Source organism: Oryctolagus cuniculus, chromosome 6 (genome assembly GCF_051225735.1).
Source record: "Oryctolagus cuniculus isolate XC-2025 breed Fujian yellow rabbit chromosome 6, ASM5122573v1, whole genome shotgun sequence".
Lineage (NCBI taxonomy): Eukaryota > Metazoa > Chordata > Mammalia > Lagomorpha > Leporidae > Oryctolagus > Oryctolagus cuniculus.
Window position 1 is genome coordinate 4,665,527 of NC_142872.1, and position 18,645 is coordinate 4,684,171.

At 53.8% G+C, this 18,645-nt stretch overlaps 1 protein-coding gene across 7 annotated transcripts in view; it reads right to left on the reverse strand.

Annotated features, from left to right (window-relative positions):
* The window catches only part of EPB41L4A (erythrocyte membrane protein band 4.1 like 4A), a 214,476-nt gene that overhangs the window by 74,023 nt on the left and 121,808 nt on the right, over window positions 1-18,645 (reverse strand). For all 7 annotated transcript variants that reach the window (XR_016235026.1, XM_008248402.5, XM_089334778.1 and 4 more), the window contains 5 exons: window positions 15,952-16,049; window positions 14,857-14,977; window positions 11,856-11,943; window positions 9,238-9,326; window positions 8,683-8,746 (listed from right to left, as the gene is read on the reverse strand). Coding sequence is in view for 6 of the 7 variants with exons in the window: in XM_008248402.5 (XP_008246624.2) it covers window positions 8,683-8,746; window positions 9,238-9,326; window positions 11,856-11,943; window positions 14,857-14,977; window positions 15,952-16,049 (460 nt within the window). In the remaining variant the exon portion in view is untranslated. The remainder of the gene's footprint in view (window positions 1-8,682; window positions 8,747-9,237; window positions 9,327-11,855; window positions 11,944-14,856; window positions 14,978-15,951; window positions 16,050-18,645) is intronic.

Below are 18,645 nucleotides of genomic sequence, written 5' to 3' on the forward strand. Positions count from 1 at the left end.
CAGCAAACCCGGGGAGGGCCGAGCAGACAAAAGAACAGCGCAGGGTCCTGTGTCGTTCCTCCGCGAAGACGGGGAGCGACATAATGGTGCCGTGACTCGGATATGAAGCCTAGGCAGGGCTTAGTGTCGTTCCTCCACGAAGAGGGGGAGCGACACACCAGAAAGTTTATCCGTGTCCATGTTCCCTCAGGGTAAACTGAGGAAAAGGTGGCACCAGGACCCGCTGCCCCTCCTCCCACAGCCTGCTTCCCTCAACTACAGAAGCACAGTGACAGGAGAAGTCACGTTTTAACGAAGGCGTCCACAAATTAGGCACGATTTCAATGCCTAAATTCAACTCCAGAAACTTATTTAATTACACATAATCTAGATTTCCGAAAATGGAGGAGAAGAAAAAGGCGTTCTGTCTTGGCAACAAAACGGTATCTACCTCGTCCTAATCTCCAGCTCCGCTCAGGCAGGGTTCTCCTGCTTCTCACGCCCACGCCCACGCCCACGCCCCTTCCCGATTCCAGTAGGGATCAGGTCACAGGGTATCTCTCGTTCATCATTTTTTAACCACCAGCACCTCATAAAGGATAAATGGTGTTTTAAAACCGACCAGAATTGGGTTATGCTCAAGTTTCCTTTGGTAGAGATACATTAAAGGCCCCCCTAACTGCCCCTGACAGCAGGAGCCGGTCTCCTTTCACACAGGGCTCTAGGACAAGCTGCCTCCCTCACCCATCACCAGCAGAACGACCCACACTCTCCAGGGAGGGCCAGCACAGCCAGTACGGGACCCACACAGGGTAACACAGGACCCCTGCACGAGTGTGGCCATCGGCCTTGCCAAGGCCTCCTTCCACCACTTCCACCTGCTACCCCTTCCCAAGTGGACAGTGTGAGTGTGCATCCCACTCACACACACCCGACGCGTGTGAACCCCACTAGTTCACTGAAGCAGCTCATTCCGCCGACTGGTAAAACACCTTATCTATGCATCCAGTGCTTGCTTTTTGCAAAATGACTCGACTCCTTTGTACCTTGGGTCACTTCATTCATCGCCTGAATCGAGTTCTTTCCCACTTTGTACACGAATCAGAGGTAAGCCACTGCTGACTCAGATTGCATCGCCCACGGGTCCCTCACAGACAGCTCAAACCCCAGCCGCAGCGTTTGAATCCGGGGCTTGCGTCCTGTCAACAAACTCCCAGCCTCACTTCCTCTGCCTCTTCCCATCTGGCTGGCCGGGGCTCTCCAGGCAAACTCGGGAGCCAACAGCTCTTCCTGAGGGGATAAGAACTACTGACCACCACCCAAGGGCTCACACGGCACGTGGCGCGGCCACCACCTCCCCTCGCCACTCCTGCTCTGCCGCCTCTCCTGTGCCTTGTCCCTGTCACACAACCCTTGTGGCCAGGCAGTCCCGTGTTCTACCCGGCTCCTCCCTGGTTCTGCTTTAGAAGCAGCCACGCCTGGACAAGCTGCCTGCTCGGCTCCCGGGATCCACGGAGACAATCAGCTTCTCAACTCACTCACTATCCAGTTGCCCCACACCTGAGGTCACCGGGAGTGACCACAGTGCCCTGTGCAGGTGGCTACTGAGGAGAAAGTGACTGGAACGCCTGGCAGTGGTGAGATGCCATCACTGACAGACACAGCGAGGCGTGCAGCAGAGGGGCTCCTGTCCACAATCCCAGGCAGAAGTAAAGTGTGAAGGTTCCAGTCTCCAGCACGGTGGGGCCTTCGGCCTCCTTTATCTGCACTCGGCCTACACAGACTTGTACCAGACAGCCACTGTTCACTGACCTTAGGCACTGACGCCAAAAATGAGGGGCCCCACAGCAAAGGACAACAGTCACTTGGTCCTTAGCTATGGACACGGCTCAGAGAGGCGATCGTTGGAATCAGAAGACGCATGCTTCAGTTGGAAACAGATGCCAGAGAGAGAGGAAACGCAGCGGCTTCTGACAAACTCCAAATGGAAAGACTGGATGAGCGCAGTTCTGAAACCAGACTGCGCTGGTGACAGGAGACACTGGGCGGTGTCTGACGGAGTGGCTCCCGCAGTCGCCACTGCTCAGAATCCTGACCTCACACCTGGCAAAGGAATCCACCGTGAGCCCTGCGACAAAAAGCAACTGGTTTGGTTCTCACTCAGTGAAATACCGTCTCGGCCTTCCACAGGAGGTTCATATGCCCCCAAAGAAGGTTCCTCGCAACGTTGCCACCTTGCACCACCAGCATGAGAGGCGCATGGTCCAGTAAATACGGGGAGAAGTGGGTTAGGCACGCAGACCTCGCCCTGTGCTCATGAAGCTATCGTGTGAAGCCCAGAGCACGCTGCTCCCTAATTTACTTGAGCAAAATTTACTCATTCCCCTAATTTACAAGAGCTTCAAGGAAGTGTATTTTAGATACCCTGTTTAGAAAATACTGCACCTCACAGAAATAGCCCCTACACACACACACACACACACCCCTTAGTTTTAACTAAAAATCACACTGCATTGCAACAGAGCACTTGGAGAGTAAAATCAATTTCCATTTGTGCAAAGCTAAAGAACACAGAAAAACATCTCAGCGCTGATTTCCAGCTGTGTGGGTTCCATTTCAAAATATGTAACAAATGTGAAACCCATATTACAGATGAACAAACTGACCACTTGATGAGAAGTTGCATACAAATCGCCCTAGTTCACAGAAACACAAATTACAGAATTACAAAGGGTGTGTTAGATCGTGCTGCAAACAGCAGAAGATGAGCCCGATGTCAGGGGACGTTTACATCATATTTCCGTAAACTTTGACAACTGCTCTCTTGAGCTGCTCTGCTTCCTGTCTGGCGATGAAATCGCTTCCCTGGGTTTCACAAATAAGTTCCCAAGTTGGGCAGCGTCTTTGGCTGGACCAGGAGAAATCTCATACGTGTGCAGGTGCCATCTGGACATCCAGGCTGGGTTTCTGTGTCTGCTTCTCTGTCCTCCTTGCTTGCTCCTCAGAGCAGTCGATGTTTCTCTCCTACACGTAACTTGTGTTTGAATGATAACTAAATAAAAAGTAACTTTTATTCTCAACCTTAAAAACATAACAAGCAGTCTGGGATGGGCATTTAGTCTGGCAGTTAAGACCCCACAGCCCACCCTGCAGGGCCTGGGTTCAAGGCCCAGCTCCAGCGGCTGACTCCAGCTTCCTGCTAACGCAGACCCTGGGGGCCAGCAGTGCTATCTCCAGTATTTGGGTTCCTGCCACCCACATGGGAGACCTGGATGGAGTTCTCAGCTCCCAGCTTTGGCTCTGGCCCAGCCTCAGCTGTTGCAGGCATCTGGGGAGTGGTTGAGCCAGCAGAAGGGAGCTCTCAAACATTTCTCTGTCCCTTAAATTGATTAATTGAATTTATTCATTTTTAAAGTTTTATTTATTTATTTGAAAGAGTGACAGAGGAGGAGAGACAAAGAGGAAGAGAGATCTTTCATCTGCTAGTTCACTCCCTAAATATCCGTAACAGCCAGGGCTTGGTCAGGCTAGGGCAGTAGCCAGGAACTCCATCTAGGTCTCCCACGTGGGTAGCAGATACCCAAGTATCTGAGCTATCATTCACTGCTTCCCAGGAGCATTGGCAGGGAGCCAGATCAGAAGCAGAGGCAGGACCCAATCCCAGGCGCTCCAGGATGGAATGCAGGCATCTCAAGTGGCAACCTATCCCACTGCACCACAACGTCCCTCGGAAAATATCATTTACGTATTTATTCTTAAAAGCCTCTTAACAATTAAGTTTGTTAAAATGAAGGTGTTTGTGTGTTATGTTCTCTGTGTGTGTGTGTGTGATATGTTCCCTGTAGGTGTGCCATGGTCCCTGTGTGTTGTGTTCCAGGCGTATGTACATGCACACATACGTTCCCTAGCTGTGCCCACAGAAAAGGCCAAGAAGCAAAGCCACACCAGCAGCAAGGGCCGCACTGAGTGCCGACATCTTAGCCATTTCCCACTGAAAGGAACTGGGTTCTGTGGAGAAACGGCTGGCACCGGGGCGGACGCAGGGCAGACACGAGATGCGCCTGACACATCCCACTGCCCCACAGAAGAGCCGAGTGCCCCAAGACGACAGGGCACAAAGGGCAGGGAGCCAGACCAAAGGGGCCACGCTGACCAAGGCTAGGACAACGTAAGCATCAGGCTGGGTGAAGTATCGGAGCTCCACCTCCGACAAGAGAAGTCCACAGCCTGTGCCAGCAACAGAGACGAATGAACGAGAGCAGGCAGGGTGTCACGTGCAGCGGGCTGACCAGAGCGACTGCTCCGCCGGGAACCCACATCCTGCAACTTAGTGAGGGACGGCGCAGGCGGAGCCCCCGTGAGCTCACCTGCGGGGAGGGTCTGAAGAGGAGCAAGGACGTGCACCAGCAAAGCGTCTCCCACCCGACTACAGAGTGGACGGAGAGAAGAAGAACCCAACCGGGAATTACACAGGGGACACCAAACTTAACAATCCAGGAGGGACAGATGGCCGTCGTGTGTATGCACACGTGACAGCCTGAGGCAGGCACCGCTTCCCCCACACAGCCCCGCAGCTAGAAGCAGGCACTCCCAGTCCAGTCCCAAGGAACCAGCAGAAAAACATGAAAGGAGAGGTTTCTGTCAAAGCACAGGGGGCTTAGAACTGTTTGTAAAACACGCTACAGTCTTGAAAGATGAGGAAACACCATGAAAACATTCCCGGTCACACGAGGCTAACTGGATTCCACACTGAGGGGCAGCGCCACAGGAGATTATGAGGTCAGCCGACAATACAGGTGTCACAGGACAGCAGTGTAAAGTCGCTAGTTGATCACTGTGGTTACATCCGAGAACGCCCCTACGCTCCGGAGACACTGGAGTTCTGAGAGCCTACGGCATGATGCGGTTACATAGCTATAAATATTCATTCATGAGACTCAGCTGAGAACTCCTGACGGGAACAAGAGTTCAGCGAAACGGAGAGACCTGAGATAAGCACGTGGCATTCGTTCCATGGCTGCTTCTAGCTAACTGCAGTTAAAGATGCAATAGAAACGGGGCCAGCGCTGTGGTGTAACAGGCTAAGCCTCTGCGGTGGTGCTGGCATCCTGGCCAGTTTGTGTCCTGGCTGCTCCTCTTCTGATCAGCTCTCTGCTATGGCCTGGGAAAGCAGCAGAGGATGGCCCAAGTGCTTGGGCCCCTGTACCAGCATGGGAGACCTAGAGGAAGCTTCTGGCTCCTGCTTCAGATTGGCTCATCTCTGGCTGTTGCAACCATTTAGGGAATGAACCAGCAGATGGAAGACTTTTCTCTCTGTCTCTCCCTCTCTCCCTCTCTCTGTAGCTCTATCTCTCCAATAAACAAATTCTTTTTTTTTTTAAAGATACAACACAAAGAGTGTGTTCACAACAGCAAGAAGGCACATGTGAGTAAACACAGTAAAAGCAGAAATTATGAGAGTAAGTCTAAGACCCTGAACAGAAGTCCACAGGGACGATCTCCGTGTCACTTACACTTTCGCGCTAACAGCAAAATCTGGGCGCAAGCACCAGAATATCAAGAATCGTCACCTCTGCCCTTTGCGGTATGGGCGATGTTGACTTCCTTGCAGCAGGTGTCCCAGGCTGTGACACAGCCTCACCTGTAAGATCTTTCTCCTGAAGGTTTAGATCGGGGCCGGCCCTGCGGCACAGCGGGCTAAGCCACGCTGGTGATGCAGACAGACGTCCCGCGTCTGAGTGCCTGCCTGGAGTCCTGGCTGCTCTGCTGACAGTCCAGTGCCTGCTCATGTTTCCGGGAGGCCGCAGATGACGGCCTGCGGACTTGGGCCCCTGCCACCCAAGGGGGAGACCTGAATGGAGTTCCTGGCTCCCGGCTCCTGGCTTTGGCCCGGCCGGACTTGGCTGTGGCCAGCATTTGGAGATGAACCAGTAGAAGGAAGATCTCTCTCTCTGTCACTGTGCCTTCCAAACGAGTAAGTAAATAAATAAATCTTCAACAAGTTTGGATTTTCTGTGAGGTAGTCCTTAGGCCGCAGCACCTGTTCTGAAGTTTAAATAAGGCCTAAAAGTGCCTCTGAGTTTGTCGCAAGGCGCTGAACACGCCCAGGGGAGCCCCTTTCTCAGAAGCACCAGAATTCGCCTGGAAACCATTTCAAACTGGATGTGATCCTGCGCCAGGTGCCGGGCACTGGGTGCTTAATTCAGTCTGTGACTATAGTGAGGCCCCCATGATCATCAACCTAGTCCCACCATGATGCAAACCACCACCTCACAGAAAGAAGGAAGGCTAGCAGGCCAGGTGTCCAGGAAGGAGAACGTTCTGGTTAAATTAATGTGCTCTATTTAATAACAATTTTTACAGTCTCCTGGATTTGAGCCACCTGCAATAGGTGACCTCACTGAGGATCAGGGTCACTAGGCTTAACCTCAGGCCTCCCCTGCACCTGCCCCTCAATGCTGTGGAGTGGGGACTTGGCAGGGGATGCGGGAAACCCTCCTAGCCACAGAGGCTGCCCTGGAGAACACCGTCACGCTCGATCTCGTGCTGCCGTCTTCATCTAACAACGAAGACTCGAAGAGGCTGAACAGTCGGGCTCACTGTGCCTTTATCAACTGCTCACCCCGAGACACAAGACACCCACAGCATGCCACACAGTGGAAAGAAGTCCACAAAGGACTGGCTCCCAGAACTGTCTCGGGTGGAAGGAGAGAGAGCATTTTCAATACTCATCCTAACGGTTTCCATGAAAAGTCTCACTTTACTCTCATGCTCTGCTAGAAATACTTGAAACATTTTCAGTGCAAGAGGCCTTTGAAAAGTTGATGGAAAAACAGAACTGAGAGATAAGATGCTCTAGGTGGGAGGAGACGTGAATCCACACATCGTTTTTCCTCCTGCACACCTTCCGTGGATTTTTCGCGTTTCGCTCCACGTGGATCTGTGGATCTAACAGGCCTTGCTCCTTGTGTGGCTGCGTGAGACAACTCGGCAGGGGACGGCGGGAAAACCCCAGAACCCTGCTGCCTAATCGCACTCGACCTCTTCAGGGCTTTTCATTCAGCCTCGCAGGGCACAGTTCTTGAAACTGCCACAGCTACCCGGGCGCTGAGGAACGCAGAGGAGTTCCTGCAAAGGAGACTGGCACTTCTTCAAAAAGCTGGAATTTCCCTTCCTTGAAAGTTAAAACTCTTGGAAATCCAGTTTTAATCACATCAATACATGGCGGCATGCCACACAGCTCAGGGTGGACAGTCGGCCTCTTTTTTTTTTCAGATTGATTTATCTGAAAGGCAGAGTTACAGACAGGCAGGGAGAGGGAGAGAGGGGGGAGGGGGAGAGGGAGGGAGAGAGGGGGAGGGAGAGGGAAAAGGAGGGGAGAGGGGGAGGGAGAGGGAAAAGGAGGGGAGAGGGGGAGGGAGAGGGAAAAGGAGGGGAGAGGGGGAGGGAGAGGGAAAAGGAGGGGAGAGGGGGAGGGGGAGGGAGAGGGGGAGGGAGAGGGAGGTCTTCCATCCACTGGTTCACTTCCCAGATGACTACAACGGCCAGAGCTGCACTGATCTGAAGCCAGGAGCTAGGAGCTTCCTCCAGGTCTCCCACACTGGTGCAAGGACCCAAGGACTTAGGCCACTTTCTTCTGCTTCCCCAGGTCATAGCAGAGAGCTGGATCGGAAGTGGAGCAGCCGGGACTTGAACTGGCTGCCGGCACTGCAGGCAGCAGCTCTACCCGCTACACCACAGCACCAGCCCCAGGCAGGCGGCTTTTTCCAGTCGGGGGACATGCAGCAGTGCCTGGCAGTGCATTCAGTCCATCAGCCCGCGGATTAAGCAACTGCCACAGACGGACAAACCCCGACACGTGAGGCCAACCCCGATGGCGTGTGAATGCACAAGTGCCCACTGATTTTTATTTTTTTACATAAACAAAGCCAATCCAGGCCGGCGCCGCAGCTCACTAGGTTAATTCTCCACCTTGCGGCGCCGGCACACTGGGTTCTAGTCCCGGTCGGGGCGCTGGATTCTGTCCCGGTTGCCCCTCTTCCAGGCCAGCTCTCTGCTATGGCCCGGGAGTACAGTGGAGGATGGCCCGAGTACTTGGGCCCTGCACCCCATGGGAGACCAGGAGAAGCACCTGGCTCTGGGCTTCAGATCAGTGTGGTGCACCGGCCACAGCGGCCATTGCGGGGTGAACCAATTTTAGGTAAAGGAAGACCTTTCTCTCTGTCTCTCTCTCTCTCACTGTCCACTCTGCCTGTCAAAAATAAAAATAAATAAATAAATAAAATAAAAAAAGAAAGCCAATCCAGGCCCATTCACCCAGTTTTTGTTCTAAGGAGAGCTAGTATCACAGAGACAGAAGGACCGACTCTCCAGCATCAGACCCTCACTCATTCCCCCGTAACACAGGGGGCATCAAGAGGAAGCCTTCCCGTCCTTGGCTTCTGTCCAGGCATGAACGCCCCTGCAGGTGTGAGGACGTGGGCCAGGGCCGGGCACCCCGGAGAGCCGCCAGCAGCCCCTCGGCTTGTGCACAGCGCTCCGCTGGAGAAACAGCAGAAGCGCGACCCCCACCAGGTGCCTCTGCTTGCGTCAGCCCAAGATGAGGACGGGTGGCTGCAGGCCCCAGTGCAGCCCCCACCTCCCGACCACGAGCGGGCAGGGAGGACCCGCTTCTCATGCAAGCCAGGTGTCTGCAGCACTTACGTCTTTCCCCAGCACTCGGAGTTCAAACTGGGTCTCCTTGAAGTGCACCTTGGTGATCCGAGGCCTGGAAAACAGAGCAGTGGTGTTGCTGCGCTTCGGGACGTGTCCATGGAAGCACGCTGGCGAGCTCCTGGCTCCTAGAGATGCCGCCGTGACGACCCCGGCTCCCCGTGGGTCTCTGCTCTGGGAAGCCCCGTTCTCATGTCCGCTCCAGCCTGGATCCCAGGGCCCGGGAGTGCCGCCCTCCCAGACCCCCAGACTCCCCGGGCGCTGCCATCCTTCCCTGCGCGGAACTGAAACCAGAGTAGGTCTGGCTGAGCCAGCCCACGCTGGGATGGGTGGGAAAATCTGCCCCCACAGCTTCCGTGGACAAGAGTCCAGAGTCTCTGCGCTGGGAATTTACGGAGAAAACACACACGCGAAGGTGCACTGGGAGAACACCTCACACCCAGGTTCACCCATTTGTCTATCAACCACGAGAAATGCACCTGCTTTCTGTCCCCAGCTCTTTACTCACGCACAGCCTGACACATACGGCATCCAGGTCCCACCTACCAGAAATACTTCCCCACTTGCTTCTTATTCTTGTAGACGACAACGCCAACCGGAGTCAATCCCAGGAAATACTCCGACTTGTTTTCTCCCTGCAGAAACACACCGAAGCCCATCAGCACGGAGGCAGTCCCATCAAAGCGCTTTCCCAATGCAGCTGGCCACGCAAACGCGATTTGCTGAGCTCACAGGGACTGAATCCTGGAGGGACGTCGACTTAGAAAGCGGCTGGGCTACGACGGCAGCGGGCTTGCTGCTCGATTCTTTCAGTTTTTAAGAGACATTTTCCGTCTTGGACTAACTCCTAATTGTGACTTCAGCTCATTAAAAGGGACCTGGATGACCAAGCAGGTCCCTGATCCAGTGCTGTTGTACACAGCAATGATCAACCCCGGTGGCGTGTTAACTTGTATCACCTGTGCGGCTTAACACGCTGGCGCCTGGGTGCTACGGAAACTGGCAAACTCAGCAAAGACACCAAAGGATCAAAAACACACAAAGCCTCGGGGGTCCTCCTGGGTGGCCGAGGACCGAGGACGTTGCTGCCGTCACAGGTGCCTTCAAAGGGCTCGCGTTGAGGCGGCTTTCTGATACAGACGACCACAAGGCTTTGTCCCACCGCACTCCCCCCAGAAAGCTCAGGACCTATCCCGGTCCTTCCTCCCTCCACTTACAACTTCAATCTCTTCTCGTAAAGGCTCGAGAGTCTACTTCCGGGCAATGATAAATTCCAATGAAGAAAATGGAATCCTGATTCGCAAACGTCACAAACAGAGCAGGCGCCGAGGGTGTGCACGGGACAGCCAGCTGGCCTGCATGCTCTCCCCGCTGCAGCTGGAGGAAGGCCACGGCCCACAAAGCCGCACTCGCGGAATACCAGCTACTGCATGCTTTCAGTGCCAACACTTCAACGTAAAGAATGTACAGAAGATTCTCACAAAGCTCGGTCATGGGCCATGAATTCCTCCAGCGCACGTGATTGTGAGTTAGGATAAACATTACACAAACGCAGAGGCATTTCTCAGGAGTCGCTCTTTATAATTTTCCTACAGAACACGTTTTTTTAAAAGCCTGAAAACCTAACCGCCTACCAGAGCGGAAGGGAAAGGGAGAACCACTGCACACACATTGCAGTCTTCTGAGACACACTCAAGGGACACAGCTGGGAGCATGAACGATCTCTTGAGACTGGAATCGAGGCAGCTCGTGTAAAACGCAACTTAGAGATAAGTTTACTTTGGGTGTAAAAACATTGTGAATAAAGTTAATGGAAATACTTATTGTGAAAAAAACTACACATGGATTTCAAAATTTTTTGTACCAAAGTAACCTCTGTGTTTGAAAGAGAGAAAGAGAGGTTCCATCCCACTGGCTCCCTCCCCAGGTGCCTGCAGTAGCCAAGAACTGGGCTGGCCAAGGCCAGGAGCTGGGAATCCAATCCCGTCTCCTACGTGGGTGTCAGAGACCCAGGTGGGGCAGCTGTCACCTCTGCCTCCCGGGGCCTGCACCAGCAGGAAGCTGGAGGAGACCGAACCCAAGGTACTCGGACACAGGATGCAGGTTTCTTAACCTCTCCACTAAACGGTCTCCCCAAACTTAGTTTTCAATTGCATTTTCCCACAGACTTCGTGAAGTACCCTCATATATAGCAGGTAACTGACACTTCCCCCCAATCTATTAACTCTTACTGCCACACTGACTGCATCCTCAGAGATGGAAATTCTAACTCCTTTGAAATAATGAGATGGTTTCTTGTTTTAGGGAAACCTTGATGGGCAAAAGACATTACAAATGAATATCTGAGTGAGTTATCTGAACTGCATAGTTTTTCCCCAGGTTATTTTAAAATTGAGTCCCACGATCCAGTTGACAAACATTTAGCCCGTATACACTCCTTAGCTATTCATTCCCCATGAAGAATAAGGCACTGGCTCATTTTCTCAGATAACTAAATGTGAGCATTGCCAACTACACTCATGCAAAACCAAAGGCAAAGGCATTTTGGTCTCCCCGGTGTAGAACCATCAGCTGTCAGTCTAACGGAAGCGGCTCAAGCTAAGAGCTGGACGCAGAACACTCCCCACAGACTGAGTGCAGCTGCTCGCCAACCATCCTCGGCGAGTTCCATGAGCCCCAGGTCAATCTGCAGGAGCATCTCCACTACCGCGGCGATGAGGGGGCGGGCAGCTGCCCTCCTGCCGAGGGAACCGGCACGTCCCGCCCAGAACCACCTGAGCTGCCACCTGACACCTGCTTCACCTGGCAGGTGACTTTATGTTTTTCAACCATGAAATCATTTTTGGAAAGTGCTCCTGGCCTCTGTCTACCACGATCAAATACAGACCCGAGTTAAATTCCTCTGACAGGCGGCTAAGCCCTTCGGAGCTGCTGTCCAGATTGTGTTTGCCAGCTCAGTTAATTGCTTTCTACACATGGAAATACAATCACTCTTTTATGCAAAACTCATTAGGGTTTAGCCCACGTAGGATCCGCCTCGTGTTTGAAAAACACAGATGAAGCCAGCTAAACAACAGCCCTGTGGCTTTCCTCTGGGAGTCTAAGCGACTGTTCAAGGGAAATGTTAGCAGCTTAAAACACTGTGTTGATTACACATTACTCACATAGACAGGATGGAGATCCACACCATACATCTCCAGGGACTTGGCCGTCCTCAAGTAACTCAGCTCAGCTTCCGAAGGAGCCTGCCCCCTGCACACACAGGAACAGAGAGCCTCACGTTACCGAGAGCCGCTGCGCCACCGGCGACATTCTCCGGGAAAGCCCCCCACCTGGTGACGATGCTACCCCGTGTCCTTGGGTTTCAAGTGGGCCTCTGCCCTCTTGGTGACAACATTTTATACCTGAGGGTCCCTTATATTCATATCACTTACTAAATCAATTCTTGCTCACGATAGCCTACCCACGATGTCCCAGGATAAATGAAAAATTCTCAGTTTCAGAAACCCCGCGGAGGGGGGAGGATGAGAATCCCTAAACTACAAAGCACCTCCCTCGCAGAGCCCCGCGTCTCCGTGCCCCAGGAGGAAGGGAGGCCTTCCACGCCATCAGGGCCCCAGCACGTCCTGAGCATGCGTGGGACCATGAACACTTAACAGCAGGCAGGCATCACAGCAATCCCCCCCGTCCTCCCTGGTGGTAACACAGAAGAGCTCCATTCCTAGCGAGCGACCGTCTCTCAGGAGCGCTGGTGCTGAGTGGAACGCATGTGCGTTCATGCGGGCAAGGAGATTCTGCCAGCTAAGAAAAGAGCTGTGGATTCTTTAAACCAAGAGATCCTGCCTTAGTGCATTCGGCCCCGGGCACTGGGAGCCCAGCAACGCCTGCGCTCTTGAACCCGTGAAGAACGCTCATCACAGATCAGACACGAGAAAGCTACCAAACCTTGATGGCGCGTCCTTCCCAGAGAGGCAGGCTCACCGCCAACACACCACACGAAGCATGGAGGACGGCCCCCAGCCAAAGCTCCTTGCTCACTTCAACACACAGTGGTCCTCTGGGACCCCGAGCAGGGGCAGGACACTCAGAGCGTGCCCTGCACCCCGCCACCCCGTGCGGCTGTGACAAGCACTCTGCGGGCATCCACGCCCACGTCCGCGGGGTCTTGCAGCCCAGGCCGGAGGGAGGCCGGGTGGTGGGGGAGACGGTTCCTCCCGTTGCCCTTCAGCAACTGGCTTCGCTCCCCATGCATGGAAACAAACCCGCTGGGCAAATGTTTTCTGTTGGCCAGATTAATCCTACATTCTTAACTACAACAGATCTGGAACCAAGCGTATTCAAGAGAGAATCTCACATAAGAGGCAATAAAGCAAAGTTAATCAGTAAACAGAATTTAACCAAGATAACTGTGATGAAATGGTAACTTCAGGGTCCACACTGACCTGCAAAAGCCTGCTGGGGAGTGCGGGTTCCCTCAGAAGTGCGTGTGCTGTCAGCACAACCCCCTTGGGGGCTCCACGCTGGGCTCACGGGTTGGCACCTTTGCTCTGAGAGCCTGGATGGAGCTTTGCTTTCTAACTGTTATGTATCTGCATGGAGCCGGCGCTGTGGCGTAGCAGGTAAAGCCTCCACCTGCAGTGCCGGCATCTCCCCGCTGCTCCACTCACAATCCAGCTCTCTGCTGCGGCCTGGGAAGGCAGTAGAAGATGGCCCAAGTCCTTGGGCCCCTGCACCCACGTGGGAGACCCAGAAGAAGCTCCTGGCTCCTGGCTTCGGATTGGCCCAATTCCAGCCATGGCAGCCATTTTGGGAGTGAACCAGCAGATGAAAGAACCCCCTCTCCTCTCTGTAACTCTGCCTTTCAAATAAGTAAATAAATCTTAAAAAAAAAAAAAAAAGAATCTGCATAGTGAAGATGGAGTAAATCTAGAGCACCTTTTGTGGTTAAAAATCACAGTTTAAGAAATAAGTCCCACAAGATGTTGATGAATAAAATAAAAACTAAATCACATATTTACCGAATAATTCCACTTATGTAAAATTGTAGTTCATGAATGAATACAAAATAAATGTTTTCCACGGGGACCAATGCAGAAAGGGAGGCCTGGGTGGTCTTTAAGAAAACTATCGTGACTTCCCCACAGCAGTTTACTTTCTCCTTTGTACTTACAAATTGTTGAAGTTTTCACTAAGCCTTTTAGAGTTACAAACAGTAAGAAACTATAAAAAGAAAGCTAAATGTTCCAGGCATAGGTGAAGAATTAGCAGTCTAGAAACGTAAGACTGTCAACAGCAAAACATGATTGAGAGATGGTTCGTTTGTGGGAGAGGTGGGGTCTAGATTCCTATTCCAGGTCCTTACCGTCCACCTAGATAAGCACTCTAAGTACAGGTACACGATACAGGGGTCAAGTTTATTCAAACAGTGAGGAGGCAGGGCCAGTGCTATGAGGGCAGGCTAAGCCACCATCTCAAGTTCTGGCATCCCATGTGGACGCCGTTTCGGCTGCTCCACTTCTGATTCAGCTCCATCCCAGCTGCTCCACTTCTAACCTGGCTCTCAGCTAATGGCCTGGGAAACCAGTGAAAGATGGCTCAAGTCCACGGGACCTTCACCCCTATGGGAGACCCAGCAGAAGCTCCTGGCTCCTGGCTTTGGCCTGGCCCAGCCCCAGCCACTGTGCTCATTTGGGGAGTGAATCAGTAGGTGGAATCTCTCTCTCTTTGTAACTCTTTCAAATCAATAAATTAATTAAAAAATAAATAATGGTGAGGAAATACACACACACACACACACACACAGTTCAGGGCCTGGAAGGGAAAGGGGAGGGGAGGGAAGGAGAGAGAGACAATGCCTCAGCACTCTGGCTCATCCTCATCTGGGGGGAGAGAGAGAAAGAGAGAGAGAGAGAAAGAGAGAGAGAGATAAAGAAAAAGAAAGTGAGAGAGAGAACAAACAAGAGAGAGAGGGAACGAACAAGAGAGAGAGCGCGCGCACACCTCGTGCAGCTGCCAGCCTCTTGAGGTTGGAAGGGGAGTTGGTGAGGGGAGGTGCACCCCGGCAGAGCGGTTATGTGCCTGACAGGGAGGAAGGCAGGATTACCTCGGGCGGCAGTGGGCTCCCTGCCTTATCCCATAGCTACAGAGGGAAGACAGGACTCTTACATCAGAGTTTTATGAATCCTTTCTATGGCTTCTTCAAGTTCCTCTTTCTGATCAGGCACAAACCGGTACTCTGACACATACCCCGCAGTGTGCTTATATGGGTCGTAATCTCCAAGTTCAGCTAAAAAAAGAAAGAAATTGTAATTTTTCTCCATTTAAAAATATTTCTAAAAAAATCATGCTTAAACACGTCTTCAAATGTCTTATTAATAACCATATGTAGATGCGATGACCCCGACCCGTCTCTCAGACAATGACCGGATACCGAGTGTGATTAGAATGTGACACCCTGTGACACCCAGGCAGTGCTCTAGGAACCTCAACTGGCTCTGCACCCCCGAGGCAGCTCGCACGCCTGCGTCAGCCCACATGAGGAGCAAACGGACTGGAAAGAGTCAATCTCCTCCCCACAGTCAGCAGCTTTCCAAGCCCCAGGCCAGCCCCTCTATGGGACATGACCCGTATTTATTAACAATTCCTGGACTCGGAGTGCCCAAGAGAAAGGACCTTGCTGTCCCATTTCCCTTGTACGCAGCTGCAGCCTTAGGAAGCGTGCGACACTTATCTGTGAAACTACTCTCCACCTCGAACTCCAACAGGGTACGGGCGACCCCCGACCCGGCCACCGCGTCAGTAGGAGCTGGTGTGCCCTGAGCACCCGACGTGTGCTCCCTCTGAGCCTGGCTGGTGCAGAGCCATCTCCAGACACAATGGCCAGAGCTGGCGGACAGAGGCCCCTGAGCTCCAACGGGGTGCAGGCGGCCCCCACCCGGCCACCCAGTCAGTAGGAGCTGGTGTGCCCTGAGCACCCGACATGTGCTCCCTCTGAGCCTGGCTGGTGCAGAGCCATCTCCAGACACAATGGCCAGAGCTGGCGGGCAGAGGCCCCTGAGCTCCAACGGGACAGAACCCAGCACCACGCGGCTCCTGCAGCTAAAACCCACACAGTCTGCCTCAAAGGATCCTAAAGGACGTTGACCCAAACTCAGATCTGAACTGAACTCAATTTCCACACACTGTCATTGGAAAAGGAGAACTTGACAGAAGCAACGTTTGCCCCAACCCGGGGAGGCGGGTGTGCACCCGGGCACCTACCCTGGATGGCGTGGGCTCCCAGCTGAGCCGCGATGTTGACCGGGCACGGCAGCCGGCCCTGGAGGACATCCTGCTTCACTTGCAAGAAAAACTGGTATCTGAAAGAGAAACGGGAAATGGAGCCAGCCAGCTTGTACTGCACACACCTGGCGCCACACCCTGATACTGGACTGACAACTAATCTCCAGCACACGCAGGGCCAGTCTGCACTCTGCCGGGAGGGGCTTCGGGCGGGCAGCACCAGGGAGGACAGCCCCCTTCCGGAGGGGGAACACAGCTCAGAAGTCCAGGCTCTCCAGCCAGGCTGCCCAGCACATATCCTGGCCTTGCCCCGCACGGCCTCTGTGGCCCTGGGCTGCCACCTGAGCCCTGTCCCAGCCACCCTCTTCACCTGCACGAGCCACGCAGTGGCGGCGCCTCCCCGTGGGACTGCTGTGCAGCTCCAACGTGAGCCACGTGTGTGACTGCCTCTTCCCGCCCCGCCACTGGCACTGCAGAACACCCCTTCCAGGAGGGGCCGCCCCTTGCACCAGTGCTGTTTGCAAGGCCTAAGTCACACACAGGACCACAGGGGTGGTATGTCCATCCCCCAACTCATGAAGACCCTGAGTGTGAACTGCAGGGGTTCAATCTGTAAAAACACAGCTCATGCCAAGCATTTTACAGAAACATGGGGAAGGCTTTGACAATGAGGTGGGTGGGGCCAGCGTTGTGATGTAGTGGGTAAAGCCACTGCCTGTGGTGCCAGCATCCCATATGGGTGCTGGTTCCAGTCCCTGTTGCTCCACTTCTGATCCAGTTCCCTGCGAATGCACCTGGGAAAGCATGGCCAAGTCCTTGGGCCCCTGCACTCACGTGGGAGACCCAGAAGCAGCTCCTGGCTCCTAGTTTCAGACCAGCCCAGCTCCTATCCTCACAGCCATTTGGGGAGTGAACCAACCAATGAAAGATTCTTTCTCTCTCTCTCTCTGCCTCTCCCTCTCTCTGTAACTCTTTCAAGTAAATAAACAAACTTAAAAAAAAAAAAAAAGAAGAAAGAAAATGAGGTTGGTACAATTACCTCCATTCTACACGCGAGGGAACTGAAAGAACCAGAGGCAGGAAGGACCTTGCCAAGATCTCACACCAGCAAGCAGCAGAGCTGGACTTGCCCCCGAGCAGTCTGACCCACAACCCTCTTTGGCCCAATGCCCCGCCTCCGTTCTCGCCCTTCCCGCTGGTGGGAAGGAAGCATCGGCAGCACACGGGGCCGCCACTGTCCACACACGGGCACTGTCGCACTCTCACGCCCCCCTGGGCTTTCAGATAGCTCTTCCTTTGTAAGGTGACTCTTGACAGCAGGCAGAGGAAGGCAGAGTGAGTGAACTCTGCAAATTGGCCCTGCTGCGTCTCATCTCCAAACACTCCCAGCCCAAGCCCCAGCGAGGAAGCCGGGATCTCCACTGCTGCACGGACCATCACTGCTCTGACCGCAGTCCCCGCTCTGACCACAGCCACGGCTCTGGTGAAACCAGCCAGCCCCAGGCTTCCCACCACCACCTCGCGGAATGGCACCACCACCCTCCACTCTCCTGGCATCAGCGCGGAACCACCAAGTCCAGGCCGTCATCCCCTTTAACAGGTCTGCCACCCACCACCCTCACCTCCTTTCCACTCTCCCCCAGGGTACCCAGCATCCTTCAGGGATAAACAGCACCAGGTCAGCCCTCTGATGAGAACACCCACAGCATACAGTTCAATCCCCTTACAGGTGGCTCATGGCTGATTCACACCCATGGAATCAACCAACCGTGGATGACAGCGTTTGGAAACAAGGATGCGTCTGAACAGGGCATGGACAGGCTAGACGGTGCAGGTGGCCACCATGCACACAGCAGTCATGCCGCCCATGGCACGGCACATCCTCTAGAGGACTCGAGGTTACAGGAAAATGGCCCCCCACCCCACTTCATATGAGATCCCTGAGGGCCCAGGCACCCCGCTGAGCAGCCCAGAACTTGGCAGCTTGATGCTGGCAGTGGTCCTGCAGCGGCTACTGCTCCTGGTTGTTGCTGATTGGTTCCTGCTCCTCACCAGGTCCTGCCCACCATGGGCTTGTGTGAGCCCAGGCCTACCTTCCCTATGTAACCTGAGCTCCATGGTAGGCCACTGCTGATTGGTTCCTGGCCAAGCCAATCACATTCAGGTTCTGCTGAGTCCCTGACTGGTTCTCATAGAATACCTCTTTAGCATACACGTCAACCAATCAGGTAAACTTCCTCCTTCAGAAACGCACAGAAATCCACACCAGGCAGCCCTGCGCAGCAGCATGTGTGGGGCCCCGCCGGCTGCTGGAGAACTTTCTCTGCCATTTCAGTGGATTCCCTTCACTTTTCTCACTCTCCCTCCTCCACGTGCTCGTTCTTCAAGGTCACAGGACAAAGAACTGGCAGAGGAGAGAAGCTGTAACACAGAAGAGGCAACGCGCCTCGGGAACGAGGCAGCGAGAAGCCGGGACCGGCTGGGAGCGGAGGCTGTGACACAGCGCTGTGGCACGAGGAGCTGCAAGGCAGGAACCGCACTGTTGTTAAAGAATCCAGGGAACAGAAGAATCTGCCAGAGTTCTCGGGACAGGACGGAGACCCCCGCTGCCACTCCCCCGCAACACTGGAGCCAATCCCCCGCTGAGGGGCGACGGCACAGGACTGCTGGTTA